The following is a 20282-nucleotide window of genomic DNA, read 5'->3' on the forward strand; positions in this document are numbered from 1 at the left end:
GAAAATTTGTAAAAAACGGGGGTAACAAAAAAACGAGGTCAATAAAATTGGGTTACTTTATAAATTCTCCCTTTGTGTATTCCTTTGTTGCGTCGTCTTTTTATTGGTGTATTATTGCAAGAAGAAATCTTAAAATGACTAATACAATTACATTTCAAGAATTAGGCTAAATAACATTTGAGGGCTTGGTTGTGTTACCTAAAATAATTCTGATAGCTTGAACTTTGTTTTTTTTCCTAATTTTCATAAAAGTACCTAACAATGTTGTATTTTTTTGTTTCAAACGTGAACTTAGTGTAAAAAGATAATAGTTGTTATCGTTAGAATTTTAGTCTCAATAGTCATTGCAATTTAAACATAAACATGATTATACAAAATACTTTAAGCTGAAACCAATATGAACCTTAGTGTTAGCATGTTCTACAACATAAACAGACTGTAAAAAGTAATTTGTAAACACTTTATTGAAATCATTCATTTGAATTATAACACAATATCAGGTTATAACTAAGTTTTCAGACTTAGACTTCAACTTATATTTCCTCTTGTTTAAGTGATATTAAAACCAGAGAAACAACACATATATATATGAGGCTAGAAATGAGTCCTAGTCATCATCCATTTGCATCCAACTTACCCACCATTAATTTGGTGATACCTCCTTGTCGAGTCATATGACACCTAAGATGGTTAACCTTAACATGGTATTAGCCTAAGATAATGTTAATAACTTAATTAAGCCTTAGTATTAGTATAATATGGCTTATCACTAATATGACTTAGAGCTAATAAATCAAAAAATAACTTAAACTAAACATGATCTGTTGCGTAACCATAAAAATTGTAACATTTCCCACCTAGTGAAACAACAAATCTTTTATTGTAAAGTGTATATTTTTGCTAAAAACTACTCTAGGGTTCGACCATAAAGATATATACACCATTTACAGGATACATATGCTATTTCTATAATTAGATACTAGATGAACTGTTTTTCTTTAACATTTTTTATCGTACGTTTAAACTTTAATCTGTAATCATGAGTTGTATTTTTTATTTTAATGGAAGCTTTAACTTCACGATGTCAACCGATCTTTACAACCATAAAACAATGAATCGCAATACTAATATCACAAAATAATGAATCGTATACTAACAAAACAAAGCAATGAATGGAACAACTCGGAATCGATAATCATTGATAACAACTGCTAAAACACTAACAAATATTGAAGAGAAAGAATTATTGTGAAAGAGGAGGAGGTGGGATATTGATGGAGATACGAATTAGTCTGTTGCATCATCTTCGTTTTGTTTTTCGGTGATAACGAATAAAAACATAAGAGAGAGATATGTAAAGAGGCAAAAGAGAAATCTTCTGGCGAAGCAAACAAAAGAAATGTGGTCAAAACAAAAACAAATTGTTTATAGTTTATACTTAAAAATGGGATTAGTCAATTAAGAATTGTCCAAGGCTTGATTAACTAGGGTGTTTCTGTTTCAACTTTGACAATATATTACTCAATGCTTGTATTTTTGCACGATTAATTCAAACACGCTTTTTGTTTACCCTATTAGACTTAGCCCCCCATAGGCTGACTCTACTTATGGCCCAACTCATTAACACTTATGACTCGTCTAAAATTTGACTGGGTCCAGTCAGAAATGGGCTCGACGAGCGACGCACATAATGTATAAGTTGAATCATACATCTACAAAATAGGAAAACAAACAAACAGAATTTGTCTCAGACCGGATTCCAAGTTAGATTTAGATGTCGAAGGTGTAAGCTGACTAACTATTTAAGCTTTCATTTCTTTATGACAACAGAGGGAGAGGACCAACCTCAAGAACTTCCCAACATATTTCGTACATCTATTTGACGACTCTTCAGTCGACTTGTTATAGGTTTGGGGAATGTCAAGGACGGTTGGTTAAATCCATTGTTAATCATTAGTCGTGTATTTTGTTGTTTTTTTACTGGTGAAATATTGCAAGAAGAAATCTTAAAATGAGTAACACATTTACATTAAAAGAATTAAACTAGATAATATTTGAGGGGTCGACTGAACTACCTAAAATGATTTTGAACGCTTGAAATTTGGTTTTTGCCTAATTTTGACAAAGTACCTAGCAACAATGTAGTATCTTGTTCGAACGTGAACTTATGGTGTAAAACGTCAAGAGTTATTGTTAATATTGCTAGAATTTCAATCTTAATAATCATCGCAATTTAAACATAAACATGATTATACAAATATGTAATAGTGAAACAGGTACAACCGTAGTACTAGGATGTTCTACAACATAAACAAAACTACAGAAAGTAATATGTACACACTTTACTGGAATCATTCACCTAAATAATAATAGCATACTATCATTCACACTTAAACTAGAAGAAGAATTCATATTAGAACAAAGATTGTAAACTTATACTTCAACTTCCAATTCTTCTTGTTTAAGCGATGGAAAAACTAGAAGAAAAAAAAACATATATTACCTCTGTTTCATAAAAAATAAGCAGGTTTCATGTACAAATTACACATGAAACCAGCATATTATTTTGAAACGGAGGGAGTATACAAGAGGCTATAAGTAGGTCTTAGTCATCAAGCATGTGTCATCCAACATATCCATTATTAGTTGGCTGACACCTTACTTGCTGAGTCATAGGACACCTAAGATGATTAACCTTAACAATTGCATAATATTAACTTAAGCTAATGTTAAACACTTGATTGAACCTATAGTTTTGTCTTAATATGACTTGGAGTAAACCAATCAAATATTAACTTAAACTAAATATGATTTGTCGTGTAAACCATAAAAATTATAACATCTCTCGCTTGGTGAAATAATAAATATTTACTGTAAATTGCATAATCTAGGCTAAAAAGTACGCTAGGTGATAAAGCGAGGGTCTAACAACCACACCCAATATTTCTCTTAGCAATATGTATGGACTAACTCCAATATACTTTCAAGAGAATCAACTAGACAGTCAGATTCAATCTTAAGAAAAGTATATCAAAGAGTTATATCTCTATTTCTCAATTCAATCTGCAATCAAACAAATAGGAATTTGCGACCCCGATTGAATATATGCAATAACTTGGACGATATCAAAAACCAATATCCAAGTGTCAATCAATTTAATCAACAACCAAAGGTTGGATTCACAATTGATTGAACTTATTCTTAACCTGTGAAATTTCAATTATATAGAAAATATAATGCGGAAAAGAAATAACACAGATACCAGAAGTTTTGTTAACGAGGAAACCGCAAATGCAGAAAAACCCCGGGACCTAGTCCAGATTTGAACACCACACTGTATTAAGCCGCTACAGACACTAGCCTATTACCAATGAACTTCGGAATGGAATGTAGTTGAGACCTAACCAATCTCACATTGATCAAGGTACATTTGCGCTCCTTACGTCTCTAAACCCCAGCAGGATTCTACGCACTTGATTCCCTTAGTTGATCTCACCCACAACTAAGAGTTGCTACGACCCAAAGTCGAAGACTTAATAAAAAAATCTGTCTCACACAGAAAAGTCTAATGAGATAGATAAATCTGTCTCCCACAGAAATACTTATGAGTTTTGTTTCGTCTTTTGATGAATCAAGGTGGACATGAACCAATTGATAAAACGGACTTATATTCTCGAAGAACAACCTAGTATTATCAATCACCTCACAATAATCTTAATCGTATGGAAGCGAAACAAGATATTGTGGAATCACAAACGATGAGACGAAGATGTTTGTGACTACTTTTTATCTTACCTATCGGAGATAAATCTCGAGAAAATCTTAGAGAAGATAGTACTCAACACGATAGTATAAAGTGAGATCAGAACATGTAACTACAAAGAAAATAGTTGGGTCTAGCTTCACAATCCCAATGAAGTCTTCAAGTCATTAACCTACAGGGTTTTGGAGAAAACCTAAGGTTAATGGAGAATCGACTCTAGACGGGAGGTGTGGGGATTAGGTTTCCCAGTTGCTAGAGTTCTCCCTTATATAGTTTTCAAATCAGGGTTTGCAATCAATGTTACCTTGGTAACAAAGCAATCAATATTCACTGTTAGATGAAAACCTGATTAGACTTAAGCTAATATCTTTCAACGTTAGATCGAACTTAGCTTGTTACACATGAATGAAATCTACCTTCATTTAGGTTTATGTAGCCGTACCTAAACGTGTACACCATGTTGTCTCAACTGTAGTTAACCAAGGTTAGTTATATGAACACTCTCATATCAACCTTATTCATCTTAACTACAACTAGTTCAAATGACTCAAATGAAACTAGTTCTAGAGTTGTTCACTTGTTTATATTCTCATAGAAGTATATAAGACACAATTGAAGGAAAACCGGTTTGATTTACTCGAATCAATTCATGAACATTATAGCCACGGTTTGCAAAAGATTGCATTCCTTATTACATTAATGTATTGGTTCATGACATAACCGATTTTAGAACATAACTCACTCAAGTATGCAAACAGGTACGCATACCTAAGTAGCCGGACTTGGACTGTGTTCGAAAATACGCAAACGGGTACACATACTGTCACACATCCAAACATCAGTTGAAACCAGTACGCCTACGGATACGCATACCAAAGTTTCCTGACTTCAACTGAGTTCGCCAGTACGCGTACGTGTACGCATACCAAGGCTCCCGGACTTCACCTGAACTCGCCAGTACGTGTACGGGTACGCATACTACACCGGTATTGGATCAACAAATATGCCAGTACGCATACTATGTTTATAATCCAATTATGATTAAGTGTTCTAAACTCCATTTCAATCATTGAAACATTCTTAGAAGATGACAATAGATGTCTCACACAAACTATTAGCTTCAAAGCAATTTTCAAGTGATCGAATGACCAATACGAAACATTCTGAGTCTATATTAAATGACCCACTCACACAAATCATATAAGATGTTACCAGGCGATTTTCACATGATCATCTTTTGACTTTCGTAAAGAATATAAGATGAACTTGGTTAAAGCGAAAGTTTACCAACACATATTTCGAGAATATATAAGCGAGTTAAACTCATATCGAAATATCAAATGTATATGAATCGAATACTATATAGCTATACGACTTTTGTCTCAAATAGGAGATAGAGTAGAAATAGACTTTCCGAGTGATAGATGAGTTTCAGTCTCCACATACCTTTTGTTGATGAAGTTACACAAGCTCTCCTTAGTAGTTCTTCTCTTCAATTGATGAACGTCGTGAAGTCTAAAGCTCAAACACAAAATTTATCCTACTCCGAGACATAGCTATAAGTAGATTAGAAATCAAGACTTATAATTTTGATCACTAAACTTGACAAACAAGCTTGAGATAGCAACGCTTGCGAGTTCTACCGAGAAGTGCTCTGACACTAGGGTTCGACCATAGAGACCTATACACACCACTAACAAGATGCATATGCCATCTCTATAATCGGAAACTAGACACACCATTTTCTTTAACTTTATTGTTGTACACTTACGCTTTAATCCATTATCATTAAGCTATATCTTATACTTTAAAATTGGGAGCTTTAACTTTACAATGTCAATCGATCTTTACAACCATATATATTGCAAATTAAGTTAACCTCTATGTTTGAAAATGCGGGGGTCTAACAACCACACCCAACAATTCGTTTGGTGATTTGAGGGGACTTACTCCAATACACTTTCTAGAGAATAAACTAGACAGTCATACTCAATCTAGAGAAAAGTATATCAAAGAGTTTAATATCTCTATCTCTTAATTCAATCCGCAATCAGCAAATAGAAATCTGCAAGCCCGATTGAATATAAGAGGAATAACTTGAACGGTACCAACGACCAATGTTCAAGGATCAATCAATTTCAATCAACAACCAAAGGTTGGATTTACCAAATGATCGATTCAACGCACAACCTGTGATATTTCAATTATATAACAAAATATAATGCGGCAAAGAAATAACACAGACACCAGAATTTTGTTAACGAGGAAAACCGGAAATGCAGAAAAATCCCGGGACTTAGTCCAGCTTGAACACCACACTGTATTAAGCCGCTACAAACACTACCCTACTACCAATGAACTGACTGGTCTGTAGTTGAACCCTAATCAATCTCACACTGATGCAAGGTACAATTGCGTTCCTTACGTCTCTGATCCCAGCAGGATACTACGCACTTGATTCCCTTAGCTGATCTCACCCACAACTAAGAGTTGCTACGACCCAAAGTCGAAGACTTGATAAACAAATTTGTCTCACACAAAAAAGTCTATTGAAATAGATAAATATGTCTCCCACAGAAATATTTATGAGTTTTTGTTCCGTCTTTTGATAAATCAAGGTGAACAGAAACCAATTGATAAACCGGACTTATATTTCCAATAACAACCTAGTATTATCAATCAGCTCACAATAATCTAAATCGTATGATGGAAAAACTAGATATTATGGAATCACAAACGATGAGACGAAGGTGTTTATGATTAATTTTTATCTTGCCTATCATAGAAATAAATCTCGAGCAAATCTTAGAGAAGATAGTACTCAAACGATAGAATCGGGCAAGATCAGAATACGCAACTGCAAAGAAAATAGTTGGGTCTAGCTTCACAATCCCAATGAAGTCTTTGAAGTTGTTAACCTACAGGGTCTCGGTAGAAACCTAAGGTTAAAGGAGAATTGACTCTAGTTGATGCAACTAGTAACACACAGGAGGTGTGGGAATTAGGTTTCCCAGTTGCTAGAGTTTTCCCTTATATAGTTTTCAAATCAGGGCTTGCAATCCAAGTTACCTTGGTAACAAAGCATTCAATAATCACCGTTAGATGAAAAACCTGATTCAACCAAGCTAATATCTTTCAATTGTTAGATCGAACTTAGCTTGTTACACACAAATGAAATGTACCCTCATTTAGGTTTATGTAACCATACCCAAACGTGTACACCATGTTGACTCAATAATAGTTAATAGAAGTTAGATCACTCTCATATCAACCTTATTCATCTTAACCATAACTAGTTCAAATGAAACTAATTAAAGAGCCATTCAATTGTTATATTCTCATAGAAGTATACAAGAACACAATTGAAGCAAAATTGGTTTGATTCACTCGAATCAATTCATGAACATTATAGTCACGGTTTGAAAAGATTACATTCTTTATTATATAAATGTTTAAGTTCATGTACACAACCGACTTTATAAAGTAACCCACTCAAGTACGCGAACGGGTATGCATAGTTAAGTAGCCGAACCGAGTTTGGTTACGCCAGTACGCGTATGGATGCGCATACTAATTCATACTTCCAAACTCCAGCAGAAATTCATGGACGTGAGACTTCCGCCAATATGAGTACGGGTACGCATACTTTCCCAGACATCCAACAACCGCCAGTACGCATACGGGTACGCATACTCCAGGTTCCCGATTTTGGACTTACACACAAATGTGAAAACACACTATGTTTATATCCAAACATGGTTACTTGATTCTAATCTCTATATTTCAATCATTGAAACTTTTTTAGAGGATGACAATAGATGTTTCCACATACTATTAGCATCAAAGAAATTTTCAAGATATTGAAACGAAACATTCCAAGTTTACATCAAATGATTGTATCACACAAACCATGTAAGATGTTTACTTGGAAATTTTCACATGGTCATATTCTGACTTTCGTCAAGAATTTAAGATGAACATGGTCGAAGCGAAAGCTTGCCAACACATATCTCGAGAAATATGTATGCGAGTTAAACTCAGCTCGAAATCTCAAATGTGTATAATTGAAAACTATATCGTAATACGACTTATGTATCAATATAGGAGATAGAGTAGAAATAGATGTTCCAGGTGATAGATGAGTTTCAGTCTCCACATACCTTTTGTTGATGAAGATCCACAAGATCCCCTTAGTAGTTCTTTGTCTTCAAATGATGAACACTGTGAAGTCTAATGCTCAAATACACAATCTATGTCCTAGTCTGAGACATCTATAAGTAGGCTAGAAATCAAGACTTATAGTTTTGATCACTAACATTGACAAACATGCTTGAGATAGCAACGCATGCGAGTTCGACCGATCAATGCTCTAACAATGTTCATCATTACTTTAAAATAATACTCAATAACTTTACGAACCTTTATATGTACTTTAAATCAATTCTTTGTGTCTCGAAAGAGACTCCTTAATGACATCAAAAGAGATCCTTATGTATCAAAATGAGGCTATATCTATGAAAAGATATTTTGTGTATTGATGTGAGATGTGTCTCCATCGAGTCCTTTATATCTCTGAAGAGATCTAAAGAGAGGAGCTTGTAGATTGATGGAGATACAAATTAGTCTTTTGCAATATCTTCCTTTTGCTTTTCGTTGATAACGAAGAAACAACTAAAAAAAGATAGATGTAAAGACACAAAAAGAAATCTTTTAGAATAAGCGAAGCAAACAAAAGAAACGTGGTTAAAACAAAAACAAATTGTTTATAGTTTTATACAGAGGAATGGATTTTAGTCAATTAACAACTGTTTGAGGCCTGATTAACTAGGGTTTTTGTGTTTCAACTTTGACAATTTACTATTCCATCCTTGTATTTATTTATTATTAATTACAAAGATGCTTTTTATTTGCCCTAGTTAGACCCTTGGGCTGACTCCACTTCTGGCCCCTCTACTATCTCTTATAGAATTGGACTTGGTCCAGTCAGAAGTAGACCCCGCGAGTAGGTTACATAATGTATAAGTTGAGCCAGACCTCGAATCAAAATTTTAAAAAATAAGAAAGCAAACAATCAGAACTTGACTCGAGCTGATTTCAAGTCAGATTCAGATGTCGAAGGCGTAAGCTTACTAACTATTTAAGCTTTCGTTTCTTTCTGACAACGGAGGGAGAGGACCAACCTCAAGAATTTCCCAAGATATTTGGTACATCTTTTGACGAATCTTTGGTCGATCTGTTATATGTTTAGGGAATGTCAATGACAATAAGTTAAAGCAATTGGTAATCATTTGTATAATCGTGTACTTTGTTGTCTTTTTTACTGGTAAAATACTGCAAGAAGAAATCTTAAAATGATTAATACATTTACATTAAAAGAATTAGACTAGATAACATTGAGGGCTCGGTTGAACTACCTAAAATGATTTTGAACGCTTGAACTACGGTTTTTTCCTAATTTTCACAAAAGTACATAGCAATGTCGTAGTTTCTTGTTTCAAACATGAACTTAGTGTACAACGGCAAGAATTGTTATTGTTAGAATTTTAACCTCAAATAGTCATTGTAATTTAAACATAAATATGATTATACAATTTTTTTATGCTGAAACAGATATAAACCCTAGTGTCAGCATGTTCAACAACATAAACAAAACTATAATTATAGGAAGTAATCTGTACAAGCTTTATTGGAATCATTTACATCAGGTTATAACTATGTTTTCAGACTTAGGCTTCAACTTCTATTTTATCTCGTTTAAGTGATAGGAAAACCAGAACACATATATACATGAGGCTAGAAGTGAGTCTTAGTTATCATCCATGTGCATCCAACTTACCCATCATTAATTGATACCTCATTGTTGAGTCATATGACCCTTAAGGTGGTTAACCTTAACATGATATTAACATAAGATAATGTTAATCACTTACGTAAACCTTAATCTTAGTTTAGTATGGTTTATCACTTGTATGACTTAGAGTAATTCAATCAAAGATTAACTTAAACTAAACATGATCTGGTGTTTAATCACAAAAATTTTAACATTTCCCACCTGGAGAAACAACAGACTTTTATTGGAAAATGCATATTTTGGCTAAAAAGTACTCTAAGGTTCGACCATAAATATCTGTACACCATTTACAGGATCCATGTGCTATTTCTATAGTTATAAAACTAGATGAATTATTTTTCTTTAACTTTACTGTCGTACATTTTCAATTTAATCCATTATCATGAGTTATATCTTACACTTTAATATAGAAAGCTTTAACTTTACGATGCCAACCGATCTTTACAACCATACATGTTTCAAATTGAGCTAACTATCATGTTCAACATGATTTGAAGAAAAAAAAATCAATAAATATATGATCCTTCGTGCCTCAAATGGAGATCCTTTTGTAATGACCCTCAAGCTCGTCAACTCGATTGGACCGATCAAGAGAAGACTGAACCGCTAATTAATTGATTTGATTAAAATATGAGCATTAATTGAAATCAAGTAAAAAATAATTTTTACATCAAAATAGTACCATTAGATAGGTCAGAAATAACTATTTTATCTGACATCATGTGGATTTGCTAAGAGCAAGTCGCAAATAATGTTCATATATGGATCAGACATAACTAACGTATCGCGTGTGGATGTACTAGGATTCAGTAAAGAGACTCATGAAGAGACATGATCAATGTATTTCATAAGGATGTACTAGGAATCAGTCATGAGGCCCAGGTAAGGCTTGAGTCATGCTCGTGAGGCCGATATGTGAGTCGCGCTCACTGGACACTTAAATCTCGCTCATGTTCATGGAATCATCCGTGGATGCGTCATGAGAATAATAATTGCATGACTGGTGTATCTTGCGCGGATGTTGTACTATGACTGTGTCTATAGGCTCTGAGGCTAAGGACCGAGTTTTGAGAGACCAGTATTTGAGTCTTGTTCATGAGCATGCGAGAGAGACTTGATGGTACGTGCCTGAGCAGAGGCTTTCTCCTGAGGGCGGCGAGCGGAGCCTTGCACATATGTGGCTGAGTACAGACTTGCTCATATGTGGTTGAACGCTATCTTGATCATATAAGGTTGAGCGAAATCTTGCTCATATGCGGCTAATTGGAGGCTCCCTCATAAGAGTAAAATTTCAGTCTACAAATGATCAGACGGTTTAGGCCTCTTTTACTCGAGCTTTGAACGTTGTACTACGGACATTGGGCTTCGAACGTTGGCCTTGGCGCATAAACTGAACTTCGGCTATATGTGCTAGGATGCGGTAGTATGAACTTTGACAGAGCCTTATCCATATGTTGAGGTCTTAGTCTTCGTGGTCATGACTTTGTTGTAATTTTTGGAGTGACCTTAAATGACTATTTTACCCTTTTTTCTAAATTTACCATCTACAAATGCATAGCATAAAATTATTCTCAAAAGATTGATTGGTGCCCAATCAATTAATATACAAAAATTATATATGGTTAAAATAAGGATTTTCTTTATGCAGATTATACGACACCAAAAAAATGATTAACACTCATATATTGTCATTACTTCACCTTTGAGAAATGTTATGTCATACAAAAGTTATATCCAGATTCCAGACTCAATATTGATTCAAAACAAATTACATTTTGTAAACTCTTATAAAGAAGACAAATATGTTATATGTGAAAAATCTTTACCAAACAGTCTTTGTTGTAATGCATCGGAACCTAATAATGAATCATAATTACTAACAGAAAACCACATGAGATAAAAGTTTTTTTTATAAGAATTAAAGTCCACATCTGATCTCAGATCCCTTTTGGATGATAATAATTGTCTGACTCCCATTGAATTTTGAAAAACACTTGTGATAAATGAAGTAAATTATACATCGTCATTTAGATATACTCTTTAACAACATATAAAAATATTATGCCACTAAAACCTTATCCAACTTTTCAGAAAAGCTAAACAATTTCAGTATTTCAATCTTACTTACCGTAGTTGTAAAATAAGTACTAACTAGAGGAAATCAAAATTGAATGTTAGAGTTTTAACCTCAATGATTATTGTAATTTAAACATAAACATGACTATATAAATACTTTACGTTGAAACATATATAAATCCTAATGTTATCATTTTTACAACTTAAACAAAACAGTAGAAAGTAATTTGTACATATTTTACTGGAATGATTCATCTGAATTATAGCATAACATTAGGTATACTTAAACTACACGAAGAAAACACATTATAACTAAGTTTTCAAACTTAGACTTCAACTTTTAGTTTCTCTTGCTTAAGTGATGGGATCTAAAAAAACATCATATATACAAGAGGCTAAGCGTGAGCCATAGTCATCAGTCATGTGTCATCTAACCTATCCATCATTAGTTGGGTGACACCTCACTTGCTGAGTTATATGATACCTAAGGATGTTAACCTAATACATTATTAACCTAAAGATAATGTTAATCACTTCATTGAACCTTAGTTTTACCTTAATATGGTTTATCAGTAATCTGATTTATAGTAAACCAATAAAAGATTAGCTTAAACTAACTATGATTCTTTGTGATTACTGTAAAAATTTCTAACAATTATCACTAAAAATACGTATGAGTAAAATTTATATGCTATATTTTTTTGGAAATCGAGATTATGACCAAGTCAAATCAAGTAGCGGAGAAACTATATAAAGCAAGGTGGGATTAGTCAAGTTGAACCGGTAATATTGCATCCCTGGTGCAATAACATGCAACCCCTTGATGCACTTGTTTGCAGGTGGAAAAGTGCATTCTCACTTTAAACAGACTTTACATCCAGCATGATCAGGGGTGGAGGCAATGCAGAGCAAGGGTGTACAGTTGCACACCCTTAGTCTTAAAATTCTCTACTGGTCCTAGGTGTTAGTTTTGCATGCCAAACCAGTGACCAATTGATTTTTGCACCTCGTAGAATAAAGCACTCGTTGTAATGTCTCAAATAAATCTTGTTTCTCGATCAACTAAGATTTCTGGTTGTAAACATTTGATGCCACTTAATATCTTTCTCGACATGGAATTTATCTACTTGAGTGTCGGTAGCTCGTCTCTTTATTCTCCAATTCACTTCTTTTCATGACCGCGGGCGTTATGAAGATGCATTTTTTGTCTTTGGTTGGACCTCTAAACTGAATTTAGAAGTTTCATATAATAGAATGATCATGTGTTTTGCGGATGACAAAATCAAAAGTATCTTGAGAATCATTTCATCTTTAGTAAGAACCTTCAGTATGTTCATTTTTTTGTTGCCTTAATCATGCATGGCTTAATACTAACCAATGTCCATTTTGTTTATATCAGAGTTCCAAGGTGTAGAGCCTATTTTAACTTCAGTTGATCCACCGTTCATTATCAACTAGTCTAAATTCAGGTAAACATTTAGTCTAAATTTTAATGCTAAAATAACAGACACATCAATTGCAATCAGCCATTTAGAAAATTTTAAAATTTTGTTACTGTAAAATTATTGTAAATCGAGTTTGAATGTTATTCGTAATAATTAGTTAGTTAGTTATTGACCGACACTAGTTACACTCACACAAAGTCTTTGATATTTGCTTCAGCATACTAAAAAAAACACATATCTTCATCCAAGACCTCTTGCTGGTTGAGGTTGTACCTTGGGTGTCGATAATTTGATTGCTATCAACCACTATTAGGTGACCATAAAACAATCCTTGATGTGCAATGTAATTTTAATTTTTGCTGGTTTCTTTATTTTGCCGTGTATCATTTTTTCTTGTACCATCTCTATTAAAATCTTGGCTCGTCTCTGAGCACGATGTTCCTTCTCACAGATAAATCCATTTATAAGTTTCTAATATTATGTCAGAAATGCTCGTCCAATTTTCAACTTCTTTTATTTACCTATTTGCAACACGAGGATTATCTTTGAAATTCGCAAACACCATATCTTGTACTAGTCGAGTCATTTTACACAGATCGCACGGAAAAACTATGCAAGAACAGCCCCCTCAATAGGGGCGAGGCCGGACCCTCTTAGGAATTGAAGGGGCCACTTTTGGGCCCGCCGTGGGAAAATGTGAGGGAACCGTTTTTGCATGGTATCCTCATGCGGTCAGTTATGGTGCTAGTCCTTGTGTTATAAACCAAAAATCACAGGAGAAGTAACTCCTTAAACTCAAGAGGCAATCCTTTTCATGTCCTAGAAGTGTACAATCAGTTTCATCCTCAAAACATTAAAGGGAAAAGAGAGAGAAAACAAAACCAATGAACAAAAGTATAAAACAGTTGTGGTTCCAATGTTAATCTTGATGCTAAACTAACACTGCAAAAGCACAACAGCCGTTGTGGTTCACCTCCTTGTATTTGATTAAAAACTGTTAAATGGGTTAAGGACTGATGATTCTGCTAAACTAGCTTGTTAATAAGTTCACAGAAAAGATGCAGATTGCATATCATACAATTAGAGCTCTAATGACGTGGATTTAGATATGTAATTCATCTATGGACGTGGATGGATTCGGAGGTAAAAGTTCAAAGTAAGAAAACACTCACACCTGCATGGGAAATGGCTAATACACCAATTATCCATTGCACGGACAAAAAGATCCAGAATGAACAAGAGCTAAAAGAATTTACTACCCTATGATATACAAGAATCAACAGTGGTTAACATTTGCCAAAACTCCTATGCTTTCCGGATGTATATCTTGCCCTCATTTCCACCCACATCTAAGGATCGCAGGACGAATGCAGCAAGCCAAATCATGCTGGAGTGTGGATACCCCATGAGCAGAACCTCCATGAACCATCATACTGTCTTTTCAGAACATATCTAATTCTATACGAGCTGCACAAAAGAAATGGTATCATCAAGAAAAGGGAATCTAAAATCCTAACCAGTATGACATCGGGGGAGACACTTGAAGTGGTCTTCTTGATCCACGCTAGACGTGGGTCAGAAAATTAACATTTCTGGTAATAAACACAACTTTGTGAAAAGCACTGGCACATATAAAATATTTTCTAACCCCATGAAACAGGAAGTATATTAAAATAAAGATAGAAACTGAAGCAAATTAGTCCAAATATATGACAATATTACCAATAGTAATTTGGGTTTTTGGGTTGAGACTCGTCAACAAGCTCTGCTGCTTCCTCCAACAGAGCCTCAATTTCAGCCATCTCCTCACCTTTGCCATCTGACAAGATTTCTGCCCGAACAACAGACAACTGTAGCAACACAAATCTCCAAAAACATGATTTGGCTTTTGCCGAGTCAGCCAAAGCTTGCCACTGTCATTAAGCAAGCAGCGAGGATGTTACTTATATTGAATAGAGAAGAAAGAAAGTTATTGGCTGATTACATACTTCTAGCAGTTTGTGGACATAAAAGAGCCGGAACACCTCAGAATTAGATATTTCTAGATCCTTTTTGGCAAAACTATAAGTTCATCAGATGCTTGACCTATTTGCAGATTTTTTTTTGTTTTGTTTTTGCTAAAACAAGGGCATATTTGCAAGCTGCCTGAAGATGAGTTTCCTAAATTTTAGAGTAGACTCTGAACCAGTGGCTAACTCATCAGCATATCAAATTATGGAATTCCAGAGAGTTCCCCTAGTTATCTGTTTCTTCTATAGAAATGGGACCTCAAGTTTTATATTTACTCAGTGCGTCTGTATTGACTATTGATTGTTCAACGAATAAATTAAATAACTAAATAACGGAAAAGGATATTTAGACACCTTTGGTGTTTACCTGCGCAAGCATTGATTCAGCAAGGATCTCAGAAAGGCTCTCAACTTCGTGGTCAGGTCCAAGAGCTTCCGCTTTGATGGCTTGCCACTGTTTTACAAGGGCCTCAGCTTCATCCACAGGCATTTGTCTTTTGTGCAGTTTGGTAAAACGTAACATATCAACAACAGGAGATGAACTTTGTGTTGTTATCCCCTCTCTGTGATGCTTTGGATTCTTAAACATTACTAGTAGCTTCCTGAACCTTTCACCTACGCCACTCCTATCAATACAAGCAGGACCAGCTTTGGAATCAAGAGAAGGATCTCTGGTCTCATAAAGGCTACTTACGTCCATCTTAGGGCTAGTAGAGATGCGCCTAGACAGCTTAAAGGTTGAGAACACAAAGAACCCTACTACTGTTCCAAAAGTGATTTTTCCAAGAATATCTAGCAGGAATGACCAGCCTCCCCACATATTTTTATGATGAGTTCCAAGGTTTCTCTTTAGTTGTATAGAAGGTGAACTAGTACCACTGAGATTACTGGTTTTCCCAGCCATTAATGGACTCTGAAGATCAGATGGAGCTAGTTGCTTAACTGCCACCCCAAGATGTCGAGAAGAATTCAGATGACGGTCACCAGAATCTGCCATGTCAGAAGAAAGGGCAAAGGACGACGGGCGGTGATTTAAGTTCTGAACAGTTTTTGGAGATCCTTTAATTTGCTTGTTTCCTTTAGAAATTCTTTTTTCACCAGAAAAAAAGTTGGCCTGCACATTTTGGATAGTTTATCTCAACCATTGTTCTGGTAAAAGCAATCTTAAGGTCATTCAAAACTGGAATTAAAGACTCACCAGGGATGCAGAACAATCACGTGTATCTGGAAACAAACCAAGCACGGAATCCTTCAGCCATAATTCCTGGTCAATTTCAGCAAATCGTCTGGCATAAGACAATATCAACCTTTATAGGGGCAAGCAAGAAATTAGTTTACAGCAGTCAACTGGTGTTGCTTAGCATTATATTTCTTTTGCGTTTCTTGATCAACAGCTTCTTACAAGTTTATGACAACAAGCAATGAGCACTCGCCCAAGTTAATATATGAGTCAGCACGACCCCACAACGAACACATGTGGCAACAGATGAATACATGCTGATCCGTGCCAACTCATCTCTTATAACAACGCTAATTGATGATACACGATAGCACATAATGCACAAAATTTTTTGCAAATAGATATGCGCGTGTATCAACTAACCCGTTCTGACATGTGACATAGGCAAGGAGGTATATCTACGAGCGGACAGACAGTATAAAAGTCGTGAAACAAATGCTCCTATACCAAATAATTCATTGATGGCATGCACCACTTTAAGCATGCTTCCTTATCTGGCATATATAAACGGTAGTACACCAATATGCATTTTTATTCTTAGAAATTAATGTTACATACCAATGACTGAGAACCATTTTTTCTTTCGCTTTCTGAAACAGCTGATACAATATTTCGTGAAGCGAGTCCTGAATTAACTTCAAGCTCTCTAAGCCTTTCAATAGCTGCATCTTCACCACCCTGTGAACCCCACTTTCAATTGTTGAACAATTTTAATATAGACGACTTTTGTGATACCAGGAAATGAGGGAGCAAAACATACCAGCCCAAGAAGGAATGAAATAAGAGCTTCCTCAAATTTCAAATCAATGCCCTCTGATGCTACCAGTGATTCACATATGGTTTTCGCTTTGGCGATCTACACAATAAACTCCAGATAGATGAGAACCAAAATATAGCCTAAAAACTAAAGTAAAATATAACAAGAGTTTATACATTCTCCTGGTCCAAAGTTCGGAAGAGAGGTACATACCAGATCTGTCTGCTTGCTTGAAAATCCAACAGCAACATGAGCAATCATGCCCATGTAGAAACAATTGAAATCGATTACACCCCTTTGATTCTGTGATTCAAGCGATTTTTTGTTTCTGCGCACAACAGCTAGTTCTTCCCATGGAAGAAGATCAATAGTTTCAGTGGCCAAGAGCTTAATCAGAGCCTGGCTCAAGAAGCATGACCAGTCTTGCACTCTGCAAGAACTTTCCACATCAAGGCCCTGCCTAAGTAATTCACGCAAAGCTGAAATTGCTCCCCTTCTTCGTTCAGCATTTTCAGGTGTGTGAGGCATCCCTAACAGCTCCAATGTGCATGCAGGTGCAAGTTCCTCCAGAGATTCTTCTATCTGAAACTCACCTCCAACCAAATTATTTAAGCAATCAACATAGAGAAAATCCAGGAACCCACAACGTAAAGTAAATAAACCATCTGTGTACTACAAAGATTTAAGGCACCTACAGCATAGTCTGCCAAGGCCCACGCAAGTTCCCTGACTTAGGTCCTCACAGAAACAAATAAAGAAACTCATAAAAATTGAAAGACCAGAAAACATTGTTAGAGAAACTCTAAAATAGATACCTGGGACAGCAACGGCATTTTCCCCAAAGTAATTTTGCTTCTAAGTAGATACTGAGCCCGAGCAAGAGCTTCAAATCCTTGGGATACTTTGTTCTTCTCAAATCCACTCTTTGCAATTGCACACTTCAAAGAAATACCTATATAAGAAAAGATTGAATAACAACACTGCTAACGACTAGGATGAGTTTTCCACCTTTGTTGATAATCTTACCTCAGCTAGAGCCATAGAAAGAAGCAAATCGTGAATATAAGGCTTAGAGTCGGGATGTTGTAGAGCTGCACGGCCAATTTCTAGCACAAGTTTTTCTTCTCCAACCTGCAGTAGCAATTGTGTATCTGCTTAAACTCAGCCAGTGTAGAAAAAAAATTATGTCCGAACAGTTAAGTTTAATATATAAATTTTAAATGTCATGAGAAACAACGGAGTAACAAGAGGAATGTTTAAACTAACTTAAAAGGTAAGTCAAGTCGCTCTTGATGCATGTCAATTCATACTTTTGAGAAGAAATAGCATTAGCCAGCTGATCTGCCTAACTTTATACTTGTCTAAGATGAGGTTGGAGACCAATTAATATACCTCTTGAAGAAGGCAAAGCGCACCCGGCAACCATGACCAAGGGATACGAAGAGGAGACCTCGGTGGCACCTTGTCCCTCACACTACCAGCATATTCAGGTTCGAAAAGAAGCTTATCCCTCAAATCCATTAAAAGATCCTTAATAACCAAAATAAGAAATGAGAAATGAAAATGAAAATCAGCAAAATAGATACATCTATACATCTCCATTGCGCAACAATAATATTTGGAAATGATGATATTGCATTAGTTTCCTAACTACCTGCCGAGATACAACAGCATCCAACGTGTACCCTTCTTCCACATCGGCACTTTTTAGATTCATCACCGACTTAACAATCTCATCCTTCTCTGCTCGATCAGTAACACCAATAAGCTGCAATTTGAACTTGATAAATCAATACCTTAACAGCATAAAGTTAAATATGATAACAACTTTAGTTGCCAATGCACAGCCTGACTTTTTACTCGTTCATGCACAACTCAATACCTATTCTAGTTATAACCGGATAAAGCTCACTGTTCAACTCAGCTTTTACAAAAGAGGGTTTACCTATAATCGTAGAAGAGGATTCTCTACAATCCCCTTAACAACTAAAGTTACTAAATCAACAACAAACTAGTCAAACTCTGGTGGCTCGAATTACGTCAATGTGATGGGAATCAAACTATTCCTCAATAGGTTTCCTGTTCATGGTAAAAGAAACAAACTCTTCCCTATACTAAATCCACATCCTGAAATGAGAAGGAAAATTACACAACAAATCATAGGTGTGGGGGTGAAGATTAAACCACTACTTTCATGTGCATCAGTCAACTGTCAAAAGACACAAAAACCACAAAAGCGTTAGCAAGTCCTTATATCGAATTCTCCCTACAACTCAGTCTGAATGCCTTCCTGACAGACCCCATGGGATTTACCAAAACACCCCAAACTCAAGAATACACTACCAGAAAATACCCATTTAAAACCCTAATTTAAGCAATTTTCATCTATATCAAGCTAAAAATTAAGCATATCAAAACTCGTATGCAAGACTGATCCAGCTAATTTCCACTGCAAACGAACCCAAAACAACAAAATAAACACAATACAATGATTTCTAACAGCATCATTTTTTCTAGAGTATAAATTCTCAAAGGCACTAGAAACATTCAAAAATTACAGAAACAAAGAAGTAGATAGATAAATTCAACAACAACATACCTGATAGCAAGTAACAGGAATCTCAACAACACCAGTTCGAATCTGACCATTATTTTCAACAACATTATTATTCTGCAATTCATTTACATTTAATCTTCCTCCTCTACTGCAATAAACAAAGAATTCTCTCCTTCTAATAATCTTCCTTTTACAACTACTACTACCAAACCCTAACGGAACCTTATAAGTGACATTTCTCCTTCTAGTGCTAGAAAAAGTAATCACATCACCTACATTTCTACGTTCATCTAGATAAGAACAACTACAACAAGCAGGAGATGTAAGCATCGCCATTATCTGCAGATCAAAAACCCTAACCCTAGGTTTTGACCATTTTTCATACTTTAGGAACGATCGTTGCCATGATTTAGAGCGAAAATTTGGTCACCCAAAACTAGCCAGTGAACCGTTATTCTTTGCTGTGCTCCTTGGAAGATTTACTTTACGGGGTAGTGATATGAGTAAGTAGCATATTGGATTTTACAGGTAAATTGGCCGACGGGATTGGAGTTGCTTTTTTCTTGATGTGGCCATGTCAGCAG

General features: G+C 35.3%; 1 protein-coding gene across 1 annotated transcript; it reads right to left on the reverse strand.

Moving 5' to 3' along the window:
• Nucleotides 1-14213: 14213 nt before the first annotated feature.
• LOC113299577 (plastid division protein CDP1, chloroplastic-like) lies at nt 14214-20282 on the reverse strand. Its single transcript, XM_026548618.1, has 12 exons — nt 19741-20282; nt 18796-18909; nt 18534-18671; nt 18168-18272; nt 17957-18079; nt 17355-17723; nt 17145-17240; nt 16943-17062; nt 16343-16408; nt 15512-16258; nt 14858-15048; nt 14214-14602 (listed from the first exon to the last, which is right to left on the reverse strand). Exons 1-12 carry the CDS (start codon nt 20032-20034, stop codon nt 14518-14520), a joined length of 2448 nt encoding a protein of 815 aa, XP_026404403.1. The 5' UTR covers nt 20035-20282; the 3' UTR covers nt 14214-14517.

The sequence above is a fragment of the Papaver somniferum genome, chromosome 7 (genome assembly GCF_003573695.1).
Source record: "Papaver somniferum cultivar HN1 chromosome 7, ASM357369v1, whole genome shotgun sequence".
Lineage (NCBI taxonomy): Eukaryota > Viridiplantae > Streptophyta > Magnoliopsida > Ranunculales > Papaveraceae > Papaver > Papaver somniferum.